Source organism: Piliocolobus tephrosceles, chromosome 6, assembly GCF_002776525.5.
Source record: "Piliocolobus tephrosceles isolate RC106 chromosome 6, ASM277652v3, whole genome shotgun sequence".
Taxonomy (NCBI): Eukaryota; Metazoa; Chordata; class Mammalia; order Primates; family Cercopithecidae; genus Piliocolobus; species Piliocolobus tephrosceles.
In genome coordinates this window covers 15,090,284-15,105,344 of record NC_045439.1, presented here as the reverse complement: position 1 = coordinate 15,105,344, position 15,061 = coordinate 15,090,284, and the positions used below count along the sequence as shown (strand labels likewise).

At 51.0% G+C, this 15,061-nt stretch overlaps 1 protein-coding gene across 2 annotated transcripts in view; it reads right to left on the bottom strand.

The window, feature by feature from the left end:
* The window catches only part of CCDC88C (coiled-coil domain containing 88C), a 146,067-nt gene that overhangs the window by 76,276 nt on the left and 54,730 nt on the right, over positions 1-15,061 (bottom strand). For both annotated transcript variants that reach the window (XM_023205478.3, XM_023205479.3), the window contains exon 4: positions 12,719-12,788. In XM_023205478.3, coding sequence (XP_023061246.1) covers positions 12,719-12,788 — 70 coding nt within the window. The remainder of the gene's footprint in view (positions 1-12,718; positions 12,789-15,061) is intronic.

Genomic DNA, 15,061 nt, shown 5'->3' with positions numbered 1-15,061 from the left:
CCACACGTGTAATCCCAGCACTGTGGGAGGCTGAGGCAGGAGGATCGCTTACATCCAGGAGTTCAAGACCAGCCTGGGCAACATACAGAGACCCCCACCATCCCTGTTTTTTTTTTTTTTTCTTTTGTTTTTCTTTTTTGAGATGGAGTCTCACTCCATTGCCAGGCTGGAGTGCAGTGGCTCGATCTCGGCTCACTGCAATCTCTGCCTCCCGGGTTCAAGCGATTCTCCTGCCTCAGCCTCCTACGTAGCTGGGACTACAGGTGTGCACCACCACACCCAGCTAATTTTTGTATTTTTAGTAGAGATGGGGTTCCACCATGTTGAACAGGATGGTCTTGATCTCTTGACCTCGTGATCTGCCCGTCTCAGTCTCCCAAAGTGCTGGGATTACAGGCATGAGCCACTGTGCCCAGTCTTTCTTTTTGAGATGGAGTCTCGCTCTGTCACCCAGGTTGGGGTGCAGTGGTGCAAGCTCAGCTCATTGCAACCTCTGCCTCCTGAGGTCAAGCGATTCTCTTGCCTCAGCCTCCCGAGTAGCTGGGATTATAGGTGCACGCCACGATGCCCAGCTGATTTTTGTATTTTCAGTAGAGATGGGGTTTCACCATGTTGGCCAGGCTTGTCTCAAACTCCTGACCTCAAGTGATCTGCTTGCCTTGGCCTCCCAAAGTGCTGGGATTACAGGTGTGAGCCACTGCGCCCAACCAAGATCCCATTTCAATTAAAAAAAAAAAAAAAAAATTAGCCAGGCTTGGTGGTGCACTATTTGGGAGGCTGAGGTAGGAGGATCACCTGAGCCTGGGAGGTTGAAGCTGAAGTGAGCTTTGACTGTGCCACCGCACTCTAGCCTGGGCGACAGAGCAAGACCCTGTCTCCAAAACAAACAAACAAAAAACAACATCGCAAAAACAATGCTCTGAGGCTGCTCGGTGACAGAGCAAAGGGTTCTACTCCCTCAGCACCCTGCAATCACACACCATGACAACCCTGAGTTCATTCATTCCCTCATTCATCCCAACACCCATCAGACATCAAGAAAACACTCAATCTGACCCACAGCACAGGTAGAAAAGCATGGATTCCTGTTTGCTAAGGTTTGTAACAGGAGGAAAAAAGGCTTTAAACATAGAGAATTAAGTTTAGAAAAATATTACTAGGAAAAAACTAAACTCTTTGGTGATTAACAGGTTACTAAGAAATTCACCTCTGCCCTCATTCAAATGAAGCAGAGCAGTGCTCCTTCTCACCAGGCTGAGTAAACAGAAACATTTGCTTATAACAAATGCATCCTGTGATCCCCACCCCTACAGATTCCTACAAATTTTTTTTTAAAGCAGAAGTTTCTTCATTTCTCATGAGAAGCCGATGCCCAATTTCTTTCAGGATTTCAGTCGTAAGAAAAACCGCTATTTCCACAAATCTACCAGATTGTGGGTTTTGAATAGTTTCAAAACACAGCAGAAGATTCCCTCCTGGGTCCTTGCCAGTAGGACTGGCTCAGTGACACAGTCAGGCAGGCCAAGATCAAACAAACCTACAGACAGCTGCCTGCCAAGTACCTACTATGTGCTGGGAGCCAAACCAGCAATCTGAAAGCTGCTAAGTGCTACAGGAAGCCGAGAAAGGAACTTCTAATTTGCAGCAAGGCCCAGGGCAAGGATTCTAAAGGGAATAACCTCTGAGCTGAGTTCCACAGATGAGGAGGAGACAGACTGTCAGGTAGGCAAGTGTGGGCTTTCCAGGCCCAGGGAACAGCATGTGCGAAGGCCACGAGGTGAGAGCGCACGCTGCTTGTCAAATTATAAGTGCTTTGTGGTTACACTTATGGAGCTGGTGTTCAGAGGCAGAAATGGGGGCAGGTTATAAAATGACGTGGATTTCTACACCAAAAAATGTCACAAGCAACTGCTAGGGGCGGGGATCGAGAAACATCAGACAGGACACGCTCCACACTTAACACAACTACACTCTGTCGAGTATAGGAGAACCCCTGGGGGACTCCCAGGACGTCCTGAATGAATAGCTGAGTCTAAGAAAAACCTTATCTTACTACCTGCTTCCTGGAGTCTTGACACAAAGAAATTCACCCCAGCCTATCTTAGCAGAAACGCAATGCAGACAGAAAGGCCAACATAAGCTATATAGAAAGCTGCAGATGTTAACAGTCATAAGCTTCCAAAACAGAAGGGAAACCGCCAGACAGCACATGTTTCTTAGTGCAGAGGTGAGGACAGAAAAGTAGTTGGACAATTAAAATACATCATCCTCTAAAATATGCATTATATCACGGTTTGAAAAATCCCCGACTTGCTAGTCCTGAGTCCATGGCAGACATGATTAGTCAATCACAGCACTTTCTGACTCAGGGTGGAACTAGGTCTCAGAATCCTTCTGAACACAGCACTCCACAGACTACCAGTTAACGGACGTTAACACATGGAACAAAACCTATCTTCCTTCCATGACTGGTATATAACCTCGAGAGTCCTTTTTGACTCCACTCTTTGGTTCTTTAAGATGCAGCCATGCACATGTTCAGAAGACATATTTTTTTTTTTTTTTTTTTGGAGATAGAGTCTTGCTCTGTCACCCAGGCTGGATGGAATGCAGTGGTGCAATCTCGGCTCACTGCAACCTCAACCTCCCAGGTTCAAGCGATTCTCCTGCCTCAGCCTCCCAAGTAGCTGGAACTACAGGCACCCACCACCACGCCTGGCTGATTTTTGTATTTTTTAGTAGAGTCGGGGTTTCACCATGTTGGCCAGGCTGGTCTCGAACTCCTGACCTCAAGTGATTCATCCGCCTCGGCCTCCCAAAGTGTTAGGATTACAGGTGTGAGCCACCACGCCCAGACAGAAGACACTTTCTGATTTCTGGACACAGGAACTAAATCTTGTTGTGTATAAGCGATGACTGAAGTGTGAAGCTGGGGATTTAAGCAATGGCAGGCAAGCATCCCTGTCCAAGAGGGAGCCCTTCCTGCTGCAAACTGCACACCCTCTGCCCTTGCTGGGGTCGAAGGACAGTGACTCCTGTCCACAGATGAATAGGGGTCGGAGATAAAGCAGTGAAACTGAGTCCTCTGTCTTGCTAACTCAGCTCCCCACAACCACAGAGGCCCAGGACCTGCAAATCACCAGCCAGGCTCAGGGTTTAACCCTCACAACCTGGAAGGACTGACCGTATTCCGCAGAGTAACTTTGCCCTTTCCTCCTATAGACCACCATTACTGCGCCTTAATACACAGCATGCTACCATGTGACTTAATTCTGAAAGCAATCCCCTGAAGACGGTATGATGACTCCATCTTAGAAACAGAACGATGTAGCTCAGAAAGGCTGAGTCACAGAACTAAGATCTGTTCCCGGGTCCACCACCACCTACCATCTCCTAACTTATTTACGTTTCCTTCTAAAGCAGAGAGCTGTGTGGTTTCGCTTCTGATCCCTGTGATCCCAGGCAGGTTAGTTAACCAGCGTTTGCTGACTGAGTGAGGTTAACTGTTAGCATCAAGTACTTGGGTTAGAACAGCAAAGAGAGCAGTTTCAGTTTCTCTCTTCCACGGGACATACGTGTGCTTACTGATTCTACATTCTCTTTTCTTCTGGCTTATATGCTGATGTGAACCACTGACTGCTTTCCCTGGTTTTGTACTTAAAAACCAGCTATTTCATAAGGATGCTCATGAGGCTGTCACAGTGATTTGAAAACAGCAGGGCACCGAACACAACCCTGTCGTCCCTCCTCAGTACACAGGCGCACCCCAACACTCACGCGGGCACAGCTCTGAGGGCCCTCCTGAGGCCTCAGCTTACAACAGGAAGAGCTGTTTATTATTATAACAGTCAGGGGTACTTCCCAGGCACTGCCGAGGAACACTAGAGGTAGAGAGTTCCCTGTGAGTGGGCTCACGGGGATGCTCCATCATATGTGTCCCCACCCACGGGGAAGGAGGCAGGCGCCTCTATACACGGGCTCACATTCTGGGGAGCGGCCCCTGTGAAATCCTCATGTCACCACACGTGCCCCCCACCATTAACATAACCAGGCACACACATTTATCAAACATGGACTCTGGCAGGCGCTAAGCCGCGTGCCTGTGTGGAATGGTGCAGGAGCCTCCCGGGGCACCCTGACCAGTGGCCCTTTACCCCAGTGTCTCTCTGCTGTCCGTATCAAGTCAGTCCCACCCCCACAGACACCCCAGCACCACCATGCACAACAGACGTCAGCTGCCCCCAGGTCGTGTAGAACACTTTGAAATAGCCCCTCAGAGCACTCTCACCCCAAAAATGACCTCCTACCCCACCTGCCTGCCACGGCTGCAGAAGCTGAGAGCGCGAATTCATTTCCCAGCACCAAACAACTGAAGACCAGAAAAGCAGAATCAGCCACAAGCCTGCAGCTTGAGACCTGAGTTTGCCTTGGGAGGGGGCGAGGAGCTAGGGCAGGCAGGGGATGCTCTGGGAAAGGGTCCCTCCCAACCGCCAGGTGGAAAACTCAAACATAAAGACCTTTGACAAACAGCATCTCTTCCCTCCTCTGCAGACGGTGGGAGCCACAGAGAGCAGGCCTGCTGGAAGCCATGGTGTGGCTGTTGCAGCCAGCGGTGAGTTCTCTGTGTGCCCGGGCCATCGCTAGGAAGTTTACTAACAAAGTCTGGTCTCCAGGCAGATCCGCGGGTGCTCGGAGGCCGGTGTGTGGGCCGCGCTGTGACGCTCAGCTGGGCTTGGTGTCAGCCAAACTCTGCAGCTTCCTAGGAAAGGAAAGCCTCGGCTCCCGGCCCAAGTGCCCCAGCACCGCACATGGACTGGAGACCTCGTTTCTGGATCCAAAAAGCAGCACAGAAGCAAAGAAGCGGGATGGAAATGGGGTAGTTTGAAACAGCATTTGGTTGCTTTTCTGAATCTTCTCTCTCAAGGATGAAAGAGGAAATTTTAGAACAATCAAAATGCCTGAAAGATTAGTTTTCTTTTTCTTATTTCTTCCCTCCCATTCAAAGGCCCCAAACTTTTTGCAGATATGAAAATTTTACACACACACACACACACACACACACGTACATTTATACACAGGATTAGAGAATTATGGCCAGGAGAAATAAAATAAAAACAACAGAGGTAGGGGAAAAGAACACAAGAATGGCTCATGAAGCCGGAGTGGCCGACCCTTAGCCTCCACACCACACAGTGAGCAGGCATGGAGCCCGGGGCAGGACTGGGAGGGCCGCAGGGCCGGGAAGACAGGGCTTTTGATTTTTAAAAGCACAATCTCAGCAGGAGGACGGCTCCCCACAAGTCAGACTCTTGAGCCTGTGCCTGGATTGCCAGGGTGGGGGTCAGCAAGCCTCGGGCACACCCAGCCCTCACAAGTTCCCGGGGCCCCCTGAAGGCAGGCAGGGCTGTGCCGTGTGGGCTACGAGAGAGAGGTTTCCATGGGATCTGAAAAGCACTCCAAGGGCACGCTGGCAGGAGAGCAAATCAATACTGAGAGGGTTAAATATTAAATTCCAAGGAGTTTCAGGAAGTCTGTTTCCTCTGGCCCATGAAACCTAAACCTCAGCTGTCACAGAAGACCTCCTCCCTCCCAGGCTTGCTGCTCCTCATGGGACTCCCAGCAACTTCCCCTGAGTTCGTTCCACCTAGAACACCTTTCCTCGCTTTCTCTGTCTGAGGCCTTGCCCAGATATTGCCTCCTCCAGGAAGCCTTCCTGACCTGCCCAAGCAGAACTCATCAGCCCCCTTGCACTGGCTGTGAAGCACGATCTTGTACCATCTTCTGTCCTGGAATAAATGTCTCTGTGGACCCCGTCTTCCCTTCCTGCCTCAACACAGACTGGGGGCTTCCTGATCTGAGGTGGCCTGTTCATCTCATCAGCGGAGGGGAGCTAAAGGAGGGGCCTGGGCTGAGCTCCTTTTGAGAGCCTCTGGCCGAGGGGCAGCCAGCTAAGATGAGGAAGGATGAAAAGGTGCTCCAGCCTTTTATTTGGGGGAGGTCAGAAGTCAGGCCTCTGGCTTCCTCAGCTGGTGCAGTAGATAGAGCAGAGTCCTGCACTCAGCTGAGAAGGGAGGTCGCTCACAGCATTTTGTGTGCACAAAACCCTGTTTCTTCGGGGTGCTTCCTCTGCTGCTGGAATGCGCACCCTCTATAACCATCATGAGAGAGAGAAAACGTAGGACAGATGGCCAGGCCACTGAGCAGCAATTAATGAAACCCCAAGGCTCTTCTCAAAGGTTCCAGTGGTATTCAGATAGGACCCTGTAGGGTGTGCATATGGAGTCGCAGCTCCTCCAGGGCTCCCAGGAATCCTGCTTGGCATTTAGAATGTAAGAAACCTCAGGCAGACCGGTGATGGTAACCCTCTTGCTTGGAACCAGTGGCCGACTGTCCACAAAAGTAACCATCTGTGCAATTTATGGTGTGAAATCTGTCTTTCACCTATGGAGAGAGACCTCCATGCTGTGTGCCTCTGAATGAGCTCCTCCACTCTCTGGGCTGGGCTTCTGCGCCTATAAGGCTCGTTCTCTCCCATTCTAAATGGCTTTGGTGGGATCAGCCATGTGTAAGTCTGGAAACCACTATTACACTTGGATACAAACCCTGGAAGAAAAAACAATGCTCTCTTCCAGCACAACTGTCCTGTGATTCATCGCAGAAAGTAATTTGCTAACACCCTGGCTTCCCGTCAGACAAATCTAGTCTTTATTTGTACATGTGGCACAGTTGACAGGCCTGGCTGCTGAGAAAGATGCTGAGAAGCCAGAGCTGGAGGGACCCCAGAGCTGGAGGGACCCCAGAGCTGGTGTAGCTGCATCCAGCATCCTCCCTCACTGCTCAGACAGCACAGACATGAGCTCTTGCTTCTCACGGGCTTCTCGCAGAATATACTCATCAGTAACCGCGGAAGACGTTTAATAGCTGTGTAGCTGGCAAGATGCTGAAGGTGGTTTTCAGGGAGTCATCTCAGGCCTAGGGGAGACAGACAAGCAGTACTGGGCAGAGAATGAATCTCACTTGACCCTGACCACTGAGAGCTGGCCTTCTTATCTGTGACAGCAAGTGGGTAATGCCTGTTGGGGGCCCCAGCTTGATGGGGGAGCCAAGTGGAGAGAGGAGAGAGGAAGACAGAAAGGCAGGCCCCCTGCATGGATGCTGTATTTACTGAGCACCTACTACATGCCAGGTGGTATGTAATGTCTACATTCTAGACATTAGAATGCACTGACAACAGCAACAAAAACCCCAGGATTCCTGCTCTCAGGGAGAGCGTGCACCCTAGCGGGGGAAAAGCATGCAATGCCACAGAGGGGAAAAAAATAAGTGAACAGTATCGTCTATTCTCAGGTGCCAAAAGGCACGGAGAAGGGAAAGCAGAGCGGGACAAAGAAGATGGGGCATGTGTCAGGAGAGACAGGGGCCACACTGAACAGGGGCTCACAGGTGGTGTTTACACAGTTTGCTGGCAGAGGGACCGGCAGGCGCACAGGCCCTAGTGCCCAGAGCGGGCTGCAAAGTGACAGTCGGCTGACTTGAGAAGGCGGCTGCTCGGGCTGCCATGCTGGGAGCAGACTGCAGGGGGTAGGGGTGAGGACACTGCTCCGGGGAGCAGCCAGGCAGAAGCAGGGTAGCTGGCGGTGGGGAGGAGGGCTGCAGAGGAGAGCTCAGCTTCTGGGGGTGCACTGAGTGTAGACCCAGGATGCCAGGCGAAGGCACAGACATGAGTAAAAGGGAAGGATAAGGATGGTGGAGGGGAAACAAAGCAAAGGACACTCTACGGCACTCTGGCCCCAGAAGCCTGCATACTGCGTCGCTACGGGGGCCGGCTCTTACAAGAGCCGTCACATAAAAGTGAGGGCGGGGGTTTCAAGCAGGGCCCAGCCAGAGCCCAGGCCGTGCTCGGAGAAGCAGAGACTATAGCAGTGAGGCACCAGACAGACCCTCCCATCCCCAGGGGCACGGGTGCAGCTGAGAGCAAGCTGCAAAACCACAGCACCATCAGAGCAGAAACCCAAAGACGGTCCCAGGGGTGGACGCAGCGTAAGGGAGTGAGGAGTTTGGGCCAGGACAGGCTGAGGAGAGATTTCAAAGGCAATTTTCAGTATACAAAGTACTGTTTGGTAGTCATTGCACCGTCCTTGACTTCCACCCAGGATAGGAAGAGTGAACACCCTTCTGTCTGATGGGTGAGCGGGGGTTAAGTGAGACATACAGAAAAATTGTAAGTTGTGACACCTCCCTTTTTTAGGCCAGAGAGAGGGGACAAATGCGTAGACTCTCAGGGTCTTTTAGTATCATTGTGCTGGGGGACAGCGGGTGGACCAGATGCTCTGTTGGGATCTGGCATCAGGAAGCTTGTGATGCTATGTGCTCAAAACAGAAAAGTTACCCCAAACAATAAAAAATGTTATAAATAACAGTACAGTGTCAGCATCCACCAAAAAGAGTACAAAGCAAGCCCCTGACACACGAGGGGGACAGATTTAGTTAAAAAACACACACACCCCACCCCAGGCAACCATACAAATTAAAAAAAAAAAAACACCAACTTTGTTCTTTGTTTAAAAAGAAACAAAAAAAGCTTCACACATCTATTTTTACAATTTAAAACTGAAAATGCTATTTCATAAATCCATCTCTCTGCCCCCAGCACTGGTGTCTGCATCTTCCTGCTGTTGGATGTCCCCTGCCAGCCTCCTCTGCTCTCAGAGCACCCTGGGACTCCTGTCAAACCTACTCATCTGTGCACCCAGCTCCCGGTCCCCCAGCCCTGACATGCTGCCCTCCATGTGCAGCCTGCTGAGGCCACCGTCTAGCATGTCAGTCAGCGCGGCCTGGGGCCCCCTGAGCCCTCGGTGATGGGTAAGTTATTCCCGTCCTTCACTTTCCCGACGCTCACTGTCCAGTTTCTCTAACTCCGCCTTCAGAGCTGGGAGCAGCTGATTCATGTCGGCTGATTATACACCATGGGGGTCCCAGGGACATCCAATTCACCTGTCAACCATCGAAAACCAGCTTCTCCTTAACGTTCTAAAAACTGAATTGTGGTTAGGGTTGTACAACTTTGTATATTTATGAAAAAAATCACTGAATTATACACTTACGATGGGTGTATTTTATAGCATGCAAATGATACCTCAATAAAGCCGTTAAAAAAAAATCAGCATCTGCTGGGCGCGGTGGCTCAAGCCTGTAATCCCAGCACTTTGGGAGGCCGAGACGGGCGGATCACGAGGTCAGGAGATCAAGACCATCCTGGCTAACATGGTGAAACCCCGTCTCTACTAAAAAATACAAAAATCTAGCCGGGCAAGGTGGCGGGCGCCTGTAGTCCCAGCTACTCGGGAGGCTGAGGCGGGAGAATGGCGTAAACCCGGGAGGCAGAGCTTGCAGTGAGCTGAGATCCGCCCACTGTACTCCAGCCCGGGCGAAAGGGCGGGACCCCGTCTTTTAAAAAAAAGAAAAAAAAAAAAAAAAATCAGCATCCACATCTTTACAGATGTTTCTGTTTGGCAGCAGACCTGAGGTGGGGACCTATGTTCTCTGCCCATGGACAATCTCTGCGGTGTTGGGAGGTGCCTGACGGCAGCGGGGCAGAGAGGACAGGCTTCCAGATGGCACTGGGAGACACCTGCAGGGGTGAGAAGAGAGGGAGCACCAGCAGGAAGGTGGGCAAGCTATGCAGGTGACATCAGAGCTGAAGGGAGGGGTGAGAAAAGGCAGGGAGAAGGATCCGTTTAATATTGGGTTCAACCATATACAATGGCCATTTTCATAGGTCAAAAAAGGCTGAATATTGCAATCGCCCACAGTTAAACCTAACCCATGGATGTCCACGTGTGACAGACAAAGAAGCTCAGGTTTGGGGGCGGACAGAGCAGGTTTCCAATCAGCCCCTCTGCTTACAGGCCAACTGGTCAAGGGCATGGCACCCAAATCATGGCACCCAAACCCTTGGAGCCTCAGTTCTCTCACTATAAACGGAAATGGGCGCAGCCACACCGCAGAAGCACGTTTTCATTCCTTTAAAAACAAATTTTAATTAACTAATTAAAGATGGAGTCTTGCCTGTCATCCAGGCTGGAGTGCAGTGGCACAATCATGGCTCACTGTAGCCTCGACCTCCTGGGCTTAAGCCATCTTCCTCAGCCTCCCAAAGTAGCTAGGACTACGAGTGTGTGTCACCATGCCCGGCTAACTTTTTTATTTTTTGTAGAACTAGTCTCTTGCCACCACGCTCAGCCTTTCTTTTGTTTTTTTTTTTTTTTGAGACAGAGTCTCGCTCTGTCGCCCGGGCTGGAGTGCAGTGGTGCGATCTCAGCTCACTGCAAGCTCCGCCTGTCGTGTTTACGCCATTCTCCTGCCTCAGCCTCCTGAGTGGCTGGGACTACAGGCACCTGCCACCTCGCCCGGCTAGTTTTGCATATTTTTTTTAGTAGAGACAGGGTTTCACCCCGTTAGCCAGGACGGTTCTCGATCTCCTGACCTCGTGATCCACCTGTCTCGGCCTCCCAAAGTGCTGGGATTACAGGCTTGAGCCACCGCGCCTGGCCCACGTTCAGCCTTCATTCAATTTTTAACGCAAGTTCAATGGCAAGCATAGGGTGGGCCTGCTAAGGAGTCACTGTCCCCCTCTCTTGCTCCTCCAGTATCTCCAGGGTAGACGCAACAACAGGAGTAAGCTACCGCCAACCTCTACAGGCATCACTCTCACCTCCTCCCGTAACACCAGCCCCAAATAAACCAGGAAGGCGGCAGAGTTCTGCTTAGCAAAACAGGCTCCACTTCCCTGAAGTTACCAGAAATCATGAGAGTGCCCCCGTCCCTGGAGCCCAGGGCTGTGGCCAGCGTGGACTGCATTTGGCATCCTGCCTTTCTCCGGAGGAGCCGTGAAATAAAGCCGGAACACACATGGCCCCATGACAGAGCTGGCAAGCGAGCAGAACCAAAGGCTCCCTGCTACTAACACGTGAAGTGGGGGAGGGCGCTTGCTGTCAGGGGCCACCAGGAGGACCGGGGGTGGCCTCTGCAGAGTCCCCATGTAAGGCGGTGGTGCCCATAGGCCAGAGCGTGGAAGACTAACAGGGGTCAGGGAAGCTCTTCCTTCTGGCTTGTGCAGACAAAAGGCAGACACCTCAGCCAGCTGAAGCCCAGAAAGCGCGCCCCCACGGAACAAGGAAGCCGCCGCTGATGTTCTCAGGGCGGTGGCACTAAAAGAGGACTACTCTCCCACCAGCTATGCCCTCAGCTGGTCACTCAGTGAACTCTTCTGAAGCCTCAAGGCCACTTTAGCTACTGTCATATGGACAGGAGAGGGGATGGCCAGGCTGCAGTGAGGCCAGGATGAGGAGACGCCAACAGAGGGAAGCCTGAGTCCCTTTTGGAAACGCCTCTGATGTTTAGGATCCACGGTCCCTACTGCCATCCTACAGGTGCGGCTTTTCCTGTGTTCCTTGATCCCTCCGCTATTCCAGGAGGCCCCAGACCTAGGGTTCCAAAATGATGACAAGGTCTCCATCAGAACAAGGGAAGCCCTAGCCAGCTAGAGTAAGTCTGTCCCTGGGGGCTGTGACTTCTGCCCACGAGCTACGGGTGCAGGTAAACACATGCAAAGGTGAAAGGAACGCAAGGCATCACTCCACGTAATGCACCCAGGAAGTTACCCGACAGGCAGAGATTAAGTTCTGACTTCCTGTAAGATGCTAGGAGGACATTTAATTTGGTCTTTCTTTTTTTCATTTTATAATTAGAGATGAGGTCTCACTATGTTGCCCACGCTGGTCTTAAACTCTTGGGCTCAAGCGATCCTCCTGCCTCAGTCTCCCAAAGTTTTGGGGTTATAGGAATGAGCCACTGTGCTGGGCCTCATTGAGTCCTTCAAACTCACACTGAGTGTCAGAGACTGCAGAGGCCTAGAACGCGTGAGTCCAGCAGGAGAGCTGAGTCCAGCAGGCAGACATAAGACAGATCAGTGAGCTCCGTCACTGAGCATGAATGAAGCCTCGCAGGACCCCAGTGAAGACAGATGTTCTCTAAAGAGATTCTTACTCTCCTGTCTAAGGTCCCACACTCCCTGATGGTGTCAGGTGATTCCACACTTACTGTGGCACTGAGTCCACCAGATGGTATGACTCAGGCAGGCACCTAAACCCAGACTCATCTTCTCAGGAGGAACAAGGCAGTGGCCTCGCCAGCCTCTACACACACATCTGAGGGGCTGGGAGGCTTCACTCTTTTTTGTTTTTGAGACAGAGTCTTGCTCTGTCACCCAGGGTGGAGTGCAGTGGTGTGATCTCGGCTCACTGCAAGCTCCGCCTCCCGGGTTCACGCCATTCTCCTGCCTCAGCCTCCTGAGTAGCTGGGACTACAGGCGCCCGCCACCGCGCCCGGCTAATTTTTTGTATTTTTAGTAGAGACGGGGTTTCACCGTGGTCTCGATCTCCTGACCTTGTGATCCGCCCACCTCGGCCTCCCAAAGTGATGGGATTACAGGCGTGAGCCACCGCGCCCAGCCAAGGCTTCAATCTTAAGGAAGAAATGTGTCCTTGGCTGAATGCCTCAGGGTAATGAACCCACTCTTTAAAATCTCAGCAAAATGATCACGTGTTTTCACTGTGCTGGCCCAAGCTGGCAGCCAGAGCTCGACGGCCAGCAGCTGCCCAACGCCGATGGCACTGCCCAGGCACCGCAGGGGGGGAAGGGAGCGGCTTTCACTCACCAGATAGTGGGTCTCTGCCAATCATCAAAACATTGGGCAAATTCATTACAATCAGCTGCTGGAGAACTTCCTGCAGAAACAAAGGGGGAAAAGATACCATTAAGAACCGGGAACAAAAATAAAGAGGGATTAAGTAAATTACAAGTAATGAAGCCCCCGGATGGGTGTGCAGCCATCCCGTGGTGACGATGACGGTGCTAATGACAGCAAGGAGCATGTAAGATGCAAACAAACGTGAAAGTCAAAGCCTAACTGTATTTCTGTCTTGATTGTTAGCAAATAAAAAGTATATCTACAAGAGATTTAATGGGGTTATGAAAAAAGAAAAAGCATATTTAAAGAATAAAATGAAAGCTAAAGTTATGTCTGCATAGGTAGAGAGGCCTCGGAAAAAAAAAGGCAATAGATGACAGGCTCAGATAGCAGGACGATGTTTCTTTTTTAAAAGATATCCTTATTTTTATTGTATGACTTGTGCAATTAAAAAATGAGGCCAGGTGCAGTGGTTAACACCTGTAGTCTCAACACTTTGGGTGGCTGAGGCAAGAGGATAGCTTGAGACCAGGATTTTGAGACTAAGCCTGGGCAACATAGCAAGACCCCATCTTCACACACACACACACACACACACACACACACACACACTCTTAGCTAGGCGTAGTGGTGTGTGCCTGGGATCCCTGCTACTCGGGAGGCTGAGGTGGAAGAATCGCTTGAACCTGGGTGGTCGAGGATGCAGTGAACTGAGATCACACCACTGCACTCCAGCCTGGCGAACAGATGGAGATCCCGTCTCCAAAAAAGAAAATAATAATGATAAGGAATAAAGATTAAAAAAATGCTACTGAGCCTTTCTAATCTGATGGTTCAGAATCCAGCACTAAGCAGGTCTTTTTGGTACAAGTTATAAACGAGGAGACTTCTCTTGTTTATAGCATGGACTTCCTAAGTGAGGGATACATCAGAGCTGCTCTGCACAGCCAGAGGTGGTGCCTTCTGGCCCTAACACCAACGGGCTTGGAAAGAAGACCCAGGCATCAGCTATCAGTCACGCCCGCTCGTCTGGGTACAGGCTCTCCTCAGTGTGCTGGCTGACAGCCCAGACTACCACTTATATCCCCCTAAGTATTTCTTGGGGCAGATCAGTCTTCTGTGCCCAAATGCACAAATAAGGAGATTTTAAAATTCCAATTCTGGCAGGGCACGGTCGACACGCCTGTAATCCCAGCACTTTGAGAGGCTGAGGTGGGAGGCTTGAGCGTGGAGTTCAAGACAAGCCTGGGCGACACAGAAAAAACTCGTATCTACAAAAAATTAAGAATCAGCTAGGTGTGGCACTGAGCCCTTGTGGTCCCAGCTACCCGGAGGGATTGCTTGAGCCCAGGAGTTCCAGGCTGCAGTGAGCGATGTTGCACAACTGCACTCCAGCCTGGGTGACAGAGCAAAACCCTGTCTACTAAAAAAAAAAATCCAATTTTACGGAAGACAAAAAAGAGGGTGGGTTTCCTAACTATTCTAAAAGTGGCCACTATAGAAATTCTTCACCAAGAAAGCTCCTCTTAGGCCTTTAAAAAAGTGTTTCTGTTGAGACACAACTAGTTTCATAAGTCGCTCTATTGCATAACATGCGGAATCTCTATATCCAGTATGCTGCTAACTCGCTCTCGAGAAGATGGGCGATAACTACACAACCCATATGGCCCGGGTGCATATCTCAGACCATCTCTGAGTCAGATTAGAACGGGGCCGAGGCCACATGCCGGGAGAGGTATGCGTCCTTCCTTACTGTCTTTCTATGGCTCCTGTCCACACTGCCGGAGGGGATGTTAAACCATTAGGTGTACCCCACTCCCGAACACACCAGCCCCCCTCCACTCAATGCTGGAAACCACATTTCTCCATTATCCAGGGTCACACGTCACTGCGTCAGCGACGGCTAATGCTTTCTCAAACATGTTTCAGCTGGTAAGTATCTGTACGCGTTGGATAATAGTGTGAGTTGTTTAACCACCTCAGCCCTCCTTTAGGGCTCAGTAAAAGTCAATGTGAAAAAATTGTCTCAAGTGCATGAGTTCGCCAAAAGGTTCCAACACCCTCGCCCTACTACCCCCGGCAAAACACACCAGTAAAATCGTGAAATCTGCTTTCCAACTCAGTGAAAGGAGGGTGCCCAACAGCATCAGCCTGTCCGTCACATAGCTCCCTCCCAGCCTCAAGACTATACTCCAGGCCAGGCACGGGGGCTCACGCCTGTAATCCAGCACTCTGGGAGGCCAAAGTGGGCGGATCACCTGAGGTCAGGGGTTGGAGACCGGCCTGGCCAACATGGTAAAACCCTGTCTC